Genomic DNA, 15,777 nt, shown 5'->3' with positions numbered 1-15,777 from the left:
AAAGCAGTAGAAGATGGCCCAAGTCCTTGGGCCCCTGCACCCACATGGGAGACCTGGAAGAAGCTCCTGGCTCCTGGCTTTGCATCGGCACAGCTCCAGCCATGTGGCCAATTGGGGAGTGAACCATTGGATGGAAGACCATCCCCCCACCCCCGCCTCTCCTCTCTCTGTGTTACTCTTTCAAATAAATAATCTTATAAAAAAAAAAAAAAAAGGAATGTACTATAGAGGTTTTTTGTTTTAAAAAAAGTGAATTGTTTTTTGGAATGCAGAAAATTTGTATACTTCAAATAAAATGTTTCTGGGTTAAAAAAAGTGAATTATGGGGGCCAGTGCTGTGGCATAAAAAGTTAAGCCTCTGCCTACAGCGCCAGCATCCCATATGGGCAGATTTGAGTCCCGGCTGCTCCACTACTGATCCAGCTTCCTGCTAATGCACCCAGGGAAGGAGTGGAAGATGGCCCAAGTCCTTGGGCCCCTGCTTCCACATGGGAGACCTGGATGAAGCTCTTGGCTCCTGGCTTTGGCCTGGCCTGGCCCTAGCTGTTGTGGCCATTTGTGGAATGAAAAAGCTAATGGAGGATCTCTCTCTCTGAGCCTCTGGCTCACCTTTTCTGTAACTCTTTCAAATACATACATACATACATATATACACATATATGTATACATATACATACATATATACACATATGTATACATATACACATATGTAGTATTATCATTATATATACACATATATGTATATTTTAATTTATATTAATTTTTATTTATATATTTTATTATATTGTGGTACAATGGGTTAAACTGCCACCCCACCTGTAAGCCTGGCATCCTACATGGAGGCCAGTTCGAGTCCCTGCTGCTCCACTTCTGAACCACCTCCCTGCTAATACGCCTAGGAAAGCAGTAGATGATGTGGCCTAAGTCTTTGGGGGCCCCTGCACCCTTGTGTGAGACATGATGAAGCTCTTGGTTCCTGGCTTCTGCCTGGCCAAGTCCTGGCTGTTGTGGCCATTTGGAAGACAGAAGATCTCTCTCTCTCTGTATCTTTCCTTCTGTAACATTCTTTCAAATAAATAAAATAAATCTTTAAAAAAAAAGTGAATTATGAAGGGCGAGCACTGTGGTTGAGTGGATTAAGCTGCCCTCTGTGATGCCAGCATCCCATGTAGGTTCAAGTCCTGGTTGCTCCATTTCCAATCTAACTCCCTGCTGATGTGCCTGGGCCTTCTGGGAAGATGGCCAAGTGGTTAGGCCTCTGCACCCATGTGGGAGACCTGGATGGAATTCCAGGCTCCTTGCTTCAGCCTGGCCCAGTTCAGGCCATTGCAGCCGTCTGGGGAGTGCGACAGCAGATAGAAGAAATCTTTCTCTGTCTCTCCCTCTCTGCACGTGACTCTGCCTTTCAAATAAATAAAAATATCTTTTTTTTAAAGTGAATTATGAGGAAGCTATACATGGATTTAAAAATTTATTTTTACCAAAATTAATCTGTCTTCCATATTCCATGAACTCTCTGAAGTGCTCCTGTATACTAAGTGTTGGCTGAAAGAAGCAGACACTCCATATAGAGAAAAGAGCACATGCAAGGCACCAGCACTAAGAGACAGTACGGCTGATCCAGGGAGCTACAGATGGCTACAGCTCGAACTGGGAAGAATGATGAGCGCTGACACTGAGGGCAGAGAGGGATCCGATCGTGACGGACATTTTCTGGGCAGTGGGGAGTTCACAGGGTGCAACAAGCACCAAGGGCAGGGATTAGCCAGCTCTGCATTTCTCAACACTTTCTCTGCTGTTGAATGAAAAAAAAAAAAAAAATAGAGACTGAAGGAATCAAAGAGAATACAAGATTTACAACGCGTAGTATGGGCCAGACACTGTTCTAAATAGAACCTTAAAGGTAGAAACTCACATATCCTCAATCTTATCACAAGTAGAGGCAGGCACTATCACCTAAACCCTGCAGACACACACGCACACACAACCACCGAAACCAAGACACTTGCTCACGATCAGCCAGCTAGGGACACAGCGGGGTTCAGCCAGTTACGTTCCATTCTTCTCCACTATGAGACGGCCACAGTCGGCACAGGCAAAGCACAAGTGAAGTAATGCTGCGGCACTGGACAGAAGGAAAGGACGAGGGCAGCAGGTGTGCTTTTTCCAATAAACCACACAGATCACTCCGAACGACAAATGGACACTGGTCAGCAAACAAGAGCGCAGTTACTTCAACTGAAGCCATCGAAGGCGCCAGGGCCCACTGCATGGCCTCGCTTTGCTGCCCTGGCAGCTCACCTGGACTGATGTGCCTGTGACACCCTGGAGCACTCTGGGACAGAATCGACGTCACTGAACCGGAGGAAACAGAAACCGCAGGGCTTGCTGGTGGTAACTTCTAACTTAGCTCTGTGAGCCTGGTAAACACCACCCACGCCACGGCAGGGAAAGAGGGGGAGGGCACACTGGCTTGACTTGGGACCTGACTCTGGCTGCAGAGCCCATGCAGTGTGCAGTGAGTTGGCCATCCCTATCAGGAGCTCCTGATAAACCACTGGGCGAGTTAATGTGGGGAGTTAAAAGCGCACCAGGCCTGGCAACCTCCAGAGGAGGAACGAATGATTCAGGTTTACAATGTGAGAATTTATACTGTGAGAAGAAGACAAAGGACAAAATAAAAATACATCTTTTGAGGTGAAGCGCTCCCCCGTGTTTTCCTGGCATGAATGAATACTGGTGTCTGGCCCATTGTGTTTAATGCTCATTTTTCTCAGAACAAAATACTGCAAGAGTAACTAGCCATCATCTGGAGCATGGGCAACAAAGGATGGCCCACGGTTCTCACCACTTGGGCTCTGGCTTCAATTCGGGACATCACGTCCAGAGGCAACAGTGTCTGAAGAAGGCAGGCTACGTTCCCTAATGAAGGGTCTGGGCCTTGAGGAATCGGAACGTGCTGAAATCTGTATAGATGAAAACAAACATGGGGCTGGCGCTGGGTCAGAGTGGATAAAGCCACTGCCTACAGCACCGACGTCCCATATGGGTGTAGGCTCGAGCCCCGGCTGCTCCACTTCTGATCCAGCTCCCTGCCAATGTGCCTGGGAAAGCAGTAGAAGATGGCCCATGCGTTCTTAGGCCCCTCCACCCACATGGGAGACCTGAATGAAGTTCCTGGCTTTAGTCTGGCCCAGCCCAGGCCATTGCAGCTATTTAGGGGAGTGAATGATGAAAGACCTTTCTCTCTCTCTGCCTCCCCCTCTCTGTAACTTTCAAATAAATAAATCTTTAAGAAAAAACAAACAACAACAACAAAAAACCAGGTCTATACTCCACACCCTCAGTAAAGTCTAGGTACATAAACATTTCCCAGAAACCTTCATGGTCTCCTCAATGAGTTCCGTGTAAATACTTAAAAGGACAAGGAAGGGAAGCTGAGAGACACCTAGCTGATACTTAACCCCTTTTAGTAGAAAGTCCCTACTGTCAATCTAGGAACTACAGCACTGATTCCACACCAAGCAATTCTACCCAAATTACAGTCGTTTTCATTACTACTTCATTCCACGAAGTATGCAGTTCTTGAGCGTCTGTCCCTAAAACAACTAGTACGCAACGAAAGGCCAACTGGAAATAAGTTCCAAACAGTGTATACCAGACAGGGCTTGCTGCAGCCTGAGCACCTCTTCCGTCGCGGGACTCTGCGCAAGAACTGCTTCCTTTCCTGCCACAGTGTCACCCTGCTTCACAGCGTACGCCTGCAATTCACTACACTCCAGTTTCAAGTTGTCACATTCTTCAATCATTGGTCTCTTTTCCACATTTAGCTGTTCGTGTTCTCTCTTCAAAACATCCCTGTCATTTTCTGCAGAAGATAACCTTTGACTTATGTCTTTTATTTCCTCCTCAAGTTCCTTGATTCTTCTAGTAGACTCCACTTTTTCAGTCTGCAGAACTTGAACAGACTTTTGCAATTCTGAGACTTTAGAATGATCCGCTGTTGTAACTCCTGAGCCACCTAGAACACAAACATAAAATCAAGGATGTCAAATATCAAGCACCAAGCTATAAGCAGCTTGCAATACTTAACTAAGAGATTTATGAGAGTTCACAATTTGGAAAGCTTAAAGAGGATAGTTAAAATGGTAGAAAAGGTATTTTTAAATAAACAAAAAGTCCCAACTGCTCCACTTCTGATCCAGCTCTCTGCTATGGCCTGAGAAAGCAGCAGAAGATGGCCCAAGTGCTTAGGCCCCTGTACCTACATGTCAAATTAATAAAACTAATAACCTTGCTCCAACAGCTTTTCAAGTTCTTCAATTCGCTCTTCATAGTCGCTCAGTTCCTCTCGATGCCGACGAGTTATCTCAGTCAGTTTCTGCTGATGAGCATTCTGCAATACTGACATTTCATGCTGATGGTCATCAATTTCCTGACTTCGGTTTTGTTTAAGTTCCTTAAAAAAAAATCAAGTTATGAATACACTTATTATCAATAAGTTAACCTAACTCACTGCTGTCTAAAAGTCTCTATTAAAAGTAATTCTCTGAGGGGCTGGTGCCATGGCACACTAGGTTAATCCTCCACCTGCAGTGCTGGCATCCCATATGGCGGCGGTTCTAGTCCCGGTTGCTCCTCTTCCAGTCCAGCTCTCTGCTGTGGCCTGGGAAGGCAGTGGAGGATGGCCCAAGTGCTTGGGCCCCTGCACTGACATGGGAGACCAGGAAGAAGCTCCTGGCTCCTGATCAGTGTAGCTCCGGCCATTGCGGCCATTTGGGGGGTGAACCAATGGAAGGAAGACCTTTCTCTCTGTCTCTCCCTCTCACTGTAACTCTACCTCTCAAATAAATAAATAAAATCTTTAAAAAAAAAAAAGTAATTTTCTGAACATGCTAAGGCTGAAATTAATTTAAATATAGTCTCCCAAATCAGGACAACGCTCAGAGATTCCACCTTTTCCTTTCTTAGGCTTTAGAAACAGTTGTTTTACTTTTAATCGGGGAATATCAGCAAGAAAACACTGAAATGAAAGATGAACAAAAATATAATTTCCTTGGAATCTGTGACCATGAAGTTCTCCGCTCCTAGTAACAGAGCACCAACGCCAGTATCAGTGCTCTGGCTGGTCTGTACTTGTCCTACTACCCCTATCCTCTGAGCTTTCCCCCCACCAGTCTGATGGGATTTCCAATCTGGAAACCAAGATTCTTGCCCCCATGTTGATACCATCAGTGTCTCCTCCAGGCAAATGCCTCTTGAGCAGAGTCCCTTTAAAAGGGCAATGAGCTGGACAGGAAACTGCACACTTAAGAGTCTGCCCCTGGGACATTGTGGCACAGCAGGTTAAGCCGCCTGCTACACCGGCAACCCATATGAGCACCGATTCAAGTCCCAGCTGTTCTGCTTTGGCTCCAGTTCCCTACTAATGCGCCTGGGAAAGAAGCAGAAGATGGCCCAAGTGCGTGGGTCCCTGCACCCAGGTGTGAGACCAGATGAAGCTCCTGGCCCCTGGTTTTGGCCTGGCCCAGCCCCAGCCATTGTGGCCATTTGGGGAGTGAACCAGCAGATGGGCGATCTTTCTCTCTGTCTTTGGGTTTATGTGTGCATGTGTGCATGTGTGCATGTGTGTACATGTCCATCTCTCTCTGTAACTCTGCCATTGAAATAAATACTAAAAAAAAAAAAGCCTCTGCCCATATAGATTTCTGATGCTGCTCTTGCTCCTGTCCTTCTACAAGCCAGAATGCTCAACTTTTTCTTTTTTTTTTTTTTAAAGATTTTATTATTCATTTGAGAGCAGAAGCTGGGCTGATCTAAAACCAAGAGCCAAGAGCTTTCACCAGGTCTTCCATGCGAATGCAGGGGCCCAAGGACCTGGGCCATCTTCCACCGCTTTCCCAGGCCACAGCAGAGAGCTGGATTGGAAGAAGAGCAGCCAGGACATGAACCCCTGTCCATAGGGGATGCCAGTGCCGCAGGTGGAGACTCAAGACTATGACACCACAGCGCTGGCCCAACTCTTTCTTTAATTCTGTGGATGAACCACCCCGGTCCTTCTGGTAAATCTTTGGCTTTATTTAGCTAGAGATGGTTTTGTGGTTTATAACCAAGAATCCTAATCTAAAAATTTTTCTAGTTTCTAGTTCCTAAGAAGGGAAGTCGAAGTTATTCTTGGGTGCCAGTACTTGGCTAAAAGTTTTACACTTAAATCTCAAAATATTCCTGCAATCTAGGTATTACAACACTACTTTATTAATAATAAAACAGAGGTCTAGAAAGGTTAAGTAACTTGCTCAGAAAGCAGTACAGCCAGGATTCAAACCCAGCTCTGACTATAGAACCAATCCCACTTGTATTGCAACAACTGGAAAAGTTAAAAATTCTGATTCTGACAGCATTTAACACACTAAAAACAACACATTGTCGTAAGTATGTGTAATTAAGGCCCGAAAAAAACAGTAACTGACAAAAAGCCCCACCAAGATAAAATAATTTACAGTGAACAATACAAGCATTTTATTTAACCCTAAACTTTGAAACTTTAGCCACCTTGGAACTGTCCTAAAAATGACAGTTTTACAACATTACATAGTAGAGTGCAGAAACTCATGAAAAATACAAATCACTGATAAAAAACATTCAAAACCAAAAGATTTTATGGAGACATACAAGACAGTAAAAAAGGAATATCATTTTCTATATAATAATTTTTAAAACCGAGACTTACTTAGACATTTTTTTTTCCTTCTTCACACTGTTATTCATTTATCTGAGAGGCAGAGGGACAGAAAGAGTGAGCTCCCATTTGCTGATTCAAGCCCCAGATGCCAGTACTGGGCTGTCCTGGGCTGAAACCAGGAGCTGGGAAGTCAATCCAGATCTCCCACACAACAGGCAGGAGCCCAGCCACCTGAGCCACCACCACTGTCACTCAAGATCCCCAGTAACAGGAAGCTGGAGCAGAACAGGAGTTGGGTATGGAACCAGGGACTTCAATACGGGACATGAGCATCCTAACCACTAGGCAAGATGCCTGTCTTTTATGCTTTTATTTTATTCTATTTAAGACGTATTTATTTTATTTGAAAGGCAGACAGATACACGCACACCTCCCACCACTGATTCACTCCCCAAGTGCCCCCAGTAACAAGAGCTGGGCCAGGACAAGCCAGAGCCTGGAACTCAAATCAGGTCTCCCGTGTAGGTGGCGTGGAGCCCTCACCTCTGCCGCCCAGGATGCACATGAATAAACAGCAGCTGAACGGGAGCAGAGCTGGCGCTGGGCTCTCCAGTGTGGAGTGGGCCCTGCAGGCAGCATCTCACCACTGTGTCACAGGCCTGTCCCTTTACGCTTTTAATACACAAATGTTTAGATGCAAAGTAGCCATTGTCAATTAACAAGCTGACTTACTTTAATGATATTTTGCAGTTTGCAAATTTCACTTTGATCAGAACTATGTGTTCCTTGTGCCTTAGAAGTCTAGAAAAAGAAAAAATTAGAAAATAATTAAAACATTTTCTTTGGAAAATAGGAAGCCACAAACTAAGTTTATTAAAAGCTACTCTTTAAAAAATGGGTATTTCTCCAATAAATTCTTATTAAACAGTGCCAAGTATCCTTTAAAAAAAACTTCGTCCAGTAGAGAGTAATACACACACACACACACAAAGATACCATATTCAAGAATAGGGAGACAACAGTTTTATAAAATAACTAAAGACCAAAAAAAAAAAAACCAAAACACCACTATTTTACTTACTTTAACAAAATGCACATGAGGGTAAATAAGTAGTTTTCTATAAGGAAATTCCTAAAGTGTAACGTTACTTGATATGAATGTTAATGATCCCTTTTAAAAATTAATTTACCGGCCGGCGCCGTGGCTTAACAGGCTAATCCTCCGCCTTGCGGCGCTGGCACACCAGGTTCTAGTCCCGGTTGGGGCACCGGATTCTATCCCGGTTGCCCCTCTTCCAGGCCAGCTCTCTGCTATGGCCCGGGAAGGCAGTGGAGGATGGCCCAAGTCCTTGGGCCCTGCACCCACATGGGAGACCAGGAGAAGCACCTGGCTCCTGGCTTCAGATCAGCGAGATGCGCCGGCCGCAGCGCGGCGGCCATTGGAGGGTGAACCAACGGCAAAAGGAAGACCTTTCTCTCTGTCTCTCTACTCTCTCACTATCCACTCTGCCTGTCAAAAAAAAAAAAAAAAAAAAAAAAATCAATTTACCATGAAGATCTCTATCCCAACACATAATAACCTTTGTCTGACAAGAAAGTAAAAGAACTGTTGGATTATTCTCATTCAAACTGTATTTTTCATTTATATTAATTTTTAAATTTTTAACTGATACCCAATAACGGCACATTATGGGGTACAATGTGATGTTTCAATACCTGCATACACTGTGCACCGTTTAATTCACAGCACTATCTATCCTCTTAACCATTTAACATTTCTTTGTGGTAAGAATATTCTGAAAAACAGACTGCATGGTTATCATCTACAGTCACCCTACTGGGCATCAGAACAGCACGACTCAAGTCTCAGCTGTAACTGTGTCTGTGTGGACAACCTTCTTCCCTCACCCAAGTCTCCTATCACACTCCTTTGTCTCTTGAACACTGACAATTCAAGCATGTTAATGAACCAAAGCTGCTCCACGGCTGACAGAAAGACCACAGAACTTGGAGTAAAAAAAACAAGCAGAAGAGCTGTAACTGCAGCAATGGCTGGATCGCTTTGAGGAGCTTCTAGTTTCCTTATCTCAAAACAGAGGTAACAAGTACGTCACCTAGTTTACTAAGGAGAGCATATAAAGAAGCATTTGGCAAAACATGATACAAAAATTAACTTTTATCATACCTTGCTAGGAAATTAAATCCCCTGAAAGGCCCCAATTATTATGTCTTTTTCAACTATATTTTCCAGTATAGCTCTGTTATGTACTAGGCATTTGTGATATGCAGAAGAGAACACACCAAAACCATACCTTCCCTATAAAATTTGCCTTAAGAAACATTTCTTGGAATGCGGCATTCAGGGGAAAGGTAATGTGTGACATTGTGGGTGAAGCTACTGCTTAGGATGCCCACACCCCCTACTGGAGTGCCAGTTCCAGTCCGGGTTCCACTGCCTCTTTTTTTTTATTTCTAATTTTTTAAAAAGATATATTTATTTATTTGAAAGTCAGAGTCACACAGACAGAGGAGAGACAGAAAGAGACACACATACACATACAAACACACACACACACACAGAGATCCTCCAACCACTGGTTCACTCCCCAAACAGCCACAATGGTTGGGTTTCAGCCAGGCTGAAGCCAGGAGTCAGGAGCTTCCTCTGGGTCTCCCAAGTGGGTGCAGGGACCCAAGCACTTGGGCCATCCTCCACTGCCCTCCCAGGGGTATCAGCAGAGAGCGGGACTGGAAGCGGAGCAGCCGGGTCTCGAATCAGTGGTATATGGGATGATGGTGCTGCAGGCCACTGCTTTAACCCACTGCACCACAGCACTGGCCCCTCCACTGCTTCTGATCCACTTGCCTGTACCTGGGAATGTGGCAATGATGACTAAGTACTTGAGTCTCTACCACCCATGTGGGAGACCAGGATGTTCCAGACTTCTGGCTTTGGCCTTGCCCAGCCCTGGCTACAGTGGGCATTAGGAGAGTGAACCAGCAGATGGAAGATATTTCTCTGCCTTTCAAGTGAATGAATGAAGAAATCTTTAAGAAAAAAAAAAAAAAAGTGTGCTTCAGATGGTCAGAATCACCTAGGGTATTTGTTTGAAGGAGGTTTCCGTGGTCCTTAAATTGTTACTAAATCAAAATCTCTGAGAGCAGGACAGGGAATCTACAATATCACCAAGCTCCCTAGGCATTCCTACATATACAAAATTTAAGAACTATTGCTGGGGCTGGTGGTGGGGTGCAGTAAGTTAAGCAGCTGCTTGCAATGCAGCCATCCCACACTGGGGTGCTGGTTTGAGTCCTGGCCGCTCTGCTTCCAATCCAGCTCCCTGCTAATGTGCCTGAGAAGGTAACAGAAGATGGCCCAAGTACCTGAGCTCAACACTATGTAGGACACCCGGATGGAGTTCTGTGCTCCTGATTTTGTCCTTGGCCATCCCCAGATACTAGGTCATTTGGAGAGTGAGCCAATGAATGGAAGAGCACACACTCTCTCTCTCTGTAACTCTTTCAAATAAATAAATGCATCTTAAGCAACAACAACAACAAACCTACTGGTTTAGGAGAGAAGATGAACAAACAGACCATCCTCTCTAAAGTTTATTTTGGGTACTGGAAATGTCTAGCAAGCTGAGAGAAAGCAGATCATTTTAACTGGGATGATTTCTCCTTTTCGTAAATAGATTACATTCACAAAATGATAGAAAATAAGCTCAACATATATACTTTTAGTCCTACACTGATGAAATTAAATTCAAATTAACAATATTGCTGCTCATTCTAGGTCTCACGTCTACCAGCTCTCTCCAGACCACATAAAATCTACAACAGACATCAAAATGTATAGCCTTAAATCACAAAGATTTAATTCCTTTTTAAAAAATTTTGGGGCTAGCATTGTGGTACAGCAAGTAAAGCTACTGACAGCAACACCGGGATCTCATAGGGGCGCCAGTTCATGTCCTGGTTGCTGTACTTCCAATCCAGCTCCCTGCTGATGGCCTGGAGAAAGCAGCAGACCACAGGCCCTGTGCTTGGGCCCCTGCACCCACATGGGAGACCTGGAAGAAGCTCCTGGCTTTGTCCTGGCCCAGCCCTGGCCATCTAGGAATTGGGCTGATGGATAGATCTCTCTCTCTCTCTCTCTCTGTCTCTCTCTCTCACTGCAACGCTTCCAAATAAATATATATATAAACAAATAAATAACTTTTTTGTTTATCTGAAAGACACAGTGAGGGAGAGACAGAGAAACAGAGAGAGAGTGATCACCCATCCACTGTTTTCACACTCCAGATGCCTGTAACAACTAGAGCTGGGCCAGGCCGGAACCAGGATCCTGGAACTCAATTTGGCCCTCCCAAGTGGGTAGCAGAGACCCACATACTTGGCCATTACTTGCTGCCTCCCAGGGTGAACGTTAGCAGTAAGCTGGAACAGACAGCAGAATCAGACTCAAACCCAGGCAGTCAAATGTGGAACGAGGAGTCCCAGTGACCTCTCATCTGCTGCACCAAAGGCCCACTCCACAATGATTTAAATTTCTAATGCACGAGAAACAACAAAAGATAGTTAAATACATTTTAAACAGCAATTATCAAATTTTTTTATATATATTACCAGAGCTAATAAAAGCCTCAGCAACATCCAGCAGTGGTTTCAAACATGGTGCCTTAGAAACCTGGGGTGTCCACCCGAGAATCCTCAGGGACTCCAGAAAGGTGTTGGTTCAACCACAGCAACTCAGTTTTTATCTCATTTGAGTTCTGGGCTTGTAACTCTTCATTTTTAAAAACATATCTTTGGCCAGTGCTGCAGCTCACTTAGCTAATCCTCCGCCTGCGGCACCAGCACCTCAGGTTCTAGTCCCGGTTGGGGTGCCGGATTCTGTCCCAGTTGCTCCTCTTCCAGGCCAGCTCTCTGCTGTGCCCAGGAAGGCAGTGGAGAATGGCCCAAGTGCTTGGCCCTGCACCTGCACGGGAGACCACGAGGAAGCACCTGGCTCCTGGCTTTGGATCAGCACAGTGCACCTGGCCGTGGCGGCCATTTGGGGGGTGAACCAACAGAAAAAGGAAGACCTTTCTCTCTCTCTCTCTCACTGTGTAACTCTGCCTGTCCAAAAAAAAATTATATCTTTTGCTTGAAGTTAAAAAAAAAAATTCTCTCCAAATACTGTACAGAAAGGGGAACAGGCCAAGAAAGATGATCTGACCAAAACCACTTACAAAATCATGGGTAGAATGAGAATGAGATATATGACATACGTGAGACTTGTATAACTTAAATAAAATTTTTACAAAAATTAGAATTAGAATACAAATTTTTATTTCGTACTCCAGAATCCTCACAGATTTCAAAGCTCTGCCCATAGCTTCCTGTACAGCACCATATTTTTATTATAGTTTTCAAAAGCTCATGACAATTTTGACCTACCTGTGCGATATGCCTCCAGTGGCCAACTTCGGATTCAAGTCTTGAAACTTCATTGGACAGTCTGTTTATTTCTTGTTGTGAGGAAATTACGTCACCAAAATCCATGTCGTCATCACGGAAAGCTGCAGTGTGAGGACTGGCCCCGTACCCAAAGGCGGACGCTGTGGTGGCGGCTGGTGCGCTGCCGGCGCCCGAATGCACGGACTGCAGCTTCAGCAGCTGATCCTGCAGTGCCATCTGTCTCGCTTTAAGGTGGCTGATTTCCACCTACATATTCAGAATTCATGATTTAGAGAAGGCATTTACTTTAAGATAACCACACTGATCTTTTCACTAAATAATTAACATTAAAAGGTATAATAACTTGAGATTATCCAATGATGATACTGTATTAACTGAATTTGTAAAATGAGGGACAGGCATTGGGCACGGTGGTTAAATCACTGCTTGGCATGCCCGTGTTCCATACCAGAGTTCCAGCTCTGCTTCCTAGCCAGCTTCTTGCTAATGGACATCCTGGGAGCTCCCAGATGTGGCCCAAGTACTTGGGTACCTGCCACCTACATGGGAGATCCAGATGGAGTTCCCAGCTCCTAGCTTCAGCCTGGCTTAGTCCTGGATGTTGTAGGTATTTAGAGTGAATCAGCAGATGGAAGAACTCTGTCTCTTTCTTTCTGCCTTTGAAATAAAATAAAAAAAAAAAAATTAAATGGGATTTAAAAAGTAAATTCAAACAAAACTGATTACCAATACCTAGATAATGCTTCCAATAACATGAAGATCAGAATTGTACTCATAAGTTTACTAATATAAGTCATCCCTCGGTTAAAGATGAGTTTTCCGGCTTCTACATACTGGGGCAGAACTGGCAACTCCTAAGCATTCTGTTTGTTATCAAATCTTAAAGGATGAGAAAAAAAAATCAAAGCTGTGTCATTCTGTGCACTGGAAGTTTCCACAGAATACCTCCTGCGTAAAGTCTTCGATCTGATCACGGCTGGAATTATGCGCTAGCCACAAGAGGTAACTCTGCTTGAGCCTGTACAACACAGCTGGAAGAATGCCTTGATCCGTAAGTCCAGTCTTTCTACGTAAGAAAACACAGTGGGCCCATGATTACCAGCCCGTGAATCTCAGAAGGAAATTAAGCATTGAGAGAGACCCTGGCTTTAGCCTTGGCAGAGAGGGGCCAATGGACATCTGACTAAGGAAACAGCAGCAGACAAAATTCTAAAGCCCTGAGCAGAGCTTTGAAGGCTAGCAATGCCAAGTCATAGCCCCAAAGAAATTAGGAACATGAGACTTGTCAGACTGTCACAACCACTGAAAGACACTCAAAACGTAAAAATGAGTAATCTAGAGAAAACTGAAATAAGTTTTCTGGACTCAAAGCAGCCCAGAAGACATTCTGCCACAACTGAGGAAACTGAGACCGGGAGACAGACTGCCAGCAAGCAGCAGGATTAACCCGTGTGTGAAGCCAGGAACCTGGGCCGACAGAAGCCAAGCACACTGATGCTCTACGTCCTAGCAAACAGGGATTCCCGTTCACTTTTCCTCAGCTAACAGGAGATAAACTGCATCTAGGAGCACACAAACACAACAATGAGGGCAGCAAACAGATTCAGAAAACGGCAGATCTACACTGTCAAATATTGTGTTTCCCACTAGTAAAAAAGTCTGAAACCCACACCCTGCAGATGTAGCTAGGATACAAAGTTGCCATATAATAGTTGCACCATGTTGTAGAGTTACACAGGTGCAAGTGCTCATAAAAAATATTACATATTTCTAAAAGAAACATTCCAAACTCAAAAGTTTAATGTGCTAAAAAAAAAAAAAATGAAACATATCTACGGCTTGTATCTAAGGCTTGGTTTGAATTGAATGCTGCTTACCAGTGACTGACTTCCTTTCTTCTTTAAATTAATTTATTTGAGAGGCAGAATTAGAGAGAGAGAGAGAGAGAGAGAGAGAGAGAGAGAGAGACCTTCCATCTGTTGGTTCACTCCCCAAAGGCTGAGGCTGGGCCAATCTGAAGCCAAGGGCCAAGAGCTTCTTCTGGGTCTCCCATGTCAGTGCAGGGGCCCAAGGACCTAGGCCATCCTCCACTGCTTTCCCAGACCATAGCAGAGAGCTGGATTGGAAGAGGAGCTGTCGGGACATGAAACCGGCACCCATATGGGATGCCAGTGCCGCAGGTGGAGGCTTAACCTACTAATCCACAATGCCAGCCCCTAATGTGCTAATATCAAGTTAAGTAGAAAATAAAATGCCAGAATTTTCCACATGTTAACTGTGAGATAGGCATCAGAATCGCCTATGGAGCTTTTAAAAATTACCAACAGGACTCCTTCCCAGTAAATTGTGTGTATTTTTTTTTTTTTGACAGGCAGAGTGGATAGTGAGAGAGAGAGACAGAGAGAAAGGTCTTCCTTTTTGCCGCTGGTTCACCCTCCAATGGCCACTACAGCCGGCACATCTCGCTGATCCAAAGCCAGGAGCCAGGTGCTTCTCCTGGTCTCCCATGTGGGTGCAGGGCCCAAGGACTTGGGCCATCCTCCACTGCCTTCCCGGGCCATAGCAGAGAGCTGGCCTGGAAGAGAGGCAACCGGGATAGAATGTGGTGCCCCAACCAGGACTAGAACCCGGTGTGGTGCCGCAAGGCGGAGGATTAGCCTGTTAAGCCACAGTGCCGGCCCACTGTGTGTATTTTTAAAAGTATTGCTGACAATTCAGCTGTACAGCCCTGGGTAGGAGCTATTTACTGCTCTGTCATAATGGAAGTTAGCACTATTCAAAGCGCTGACCATGGGCTTATGTATGTTTGCTACCAGCCCACAGCAAGCACCGATATGGGAGAAGAGGGTTTAAAGACTACTAAAGCTCTTGGCAATACGTTTGTTATCTGTGTGTATCTTAAAAAAAAAAATCAGTGGGCCTGTAAGTTTAATTTGAACTTGTAACTTTGTTTTTATATTCATTTTATTTTTGTAGTAATTCATTTTTATTGTATTTTATGAAATCAATTCCCAGCAAATTAGAAATCTGAGCTCCACTTTAAATGTTTACACAAAAATTTACCTTTAATATGGGTGTGTGTGTATAAGTTTATTTCTTTAAGAGGCATAGATACAGAGAGAGACAGAGAGAGAAAACTCCCATCTACAGGTTCACTCCCCAAACACTCTCAACAGATGAATCCACCCAAAGCCAGGAGCTAGGAACTCAATCCAGGTCTTTCATGTGGGTGGCAAGAACCCAGTCACTTGAGCCATCGCTACTGTCCTCCACTGGGCTTGTATTTGCAGGAAACTGGAGTCAGGAGCCAGAGCTGGGTATCAAACCAGATACTCTAGAATGGACTAAACGCTAGGCTGAACACTTGCCTTGATAAATTTTATTTTTCATCTTAGCATGTCAGGACCAAATGAACTAGAAATCTATGCATCAAAAATTTAAAAAACTCAAATAAAGTTATGGTAGAAATGAACATTTAATCAACCAAGCGAAGAAAACCAAAATGATCTAGATAATAAAATAGGAAATGGCTCGATTCAATTTAAGTATGTACTGGACTCCACTTATGAACAAAAAGCTAAAGATAATTTAGTAACAGCATGACACACAGGGACATAGTCTTTATTTTAAAG

The 15,777-nt window shown here is 44.3% G+C and overlaps 1 protein-coding gene across 3 annotated transcripts in view; it reads right to left on the bottom strand.

The window, feature by feature from the left end:
* TRIP11 (thyroid hormone receptor interactor 11) overlaps positions 1 to 15,777 on the bottom strand; it is an 82,394-nt gene that overhangs the window by 58,769 nt on the left and 7,848 nt on the right. For all 3 annotated transcript variants that reach the window (XM_062181751.1, XM_062181752.1, XM_062181753.1), the window contains exons 4-7: positions 12,125 to 12,391; positions 7,415 to 7,483; positions 4,294 to 4,459; positions 3,659 to 4,021 (exon numbers count right to left, since the gene is read on the bottom strand). In XM_062181751.1, the coding sequence (XP_062037735.1) occupies positions 3,659 to 4,021; positions 4,294 to 4,459; positions 7,415 to 7,483; positions 12,125 to 12,391 (865 nt within the window). The remainder of the gene's footprint in view (positions 1 to 3,658; positions 4,022 to 4,293; positions 4,460 to 7,414; positions 7,484 to 12,124; positions 12,392 to 15,777) is intronic.

This window comes from Lepus europaeus, chromosome 22, assembly GCF_033115175.1.
Source record: "Lepus europaeus isolate LE1 chromosome 22, mLepTim1.pri, whole genome shotgun sequence".
NCBI lineage: Eukaryota > Metazoa > Chordata > Mammalia > Lagomorpha > Leporidae > Lepus > Lepus europaeus.
Note: the sequence above shows the minus strand (reverse complement) of the source record. Positions and strands in the feature narration are given on the sequence as shown.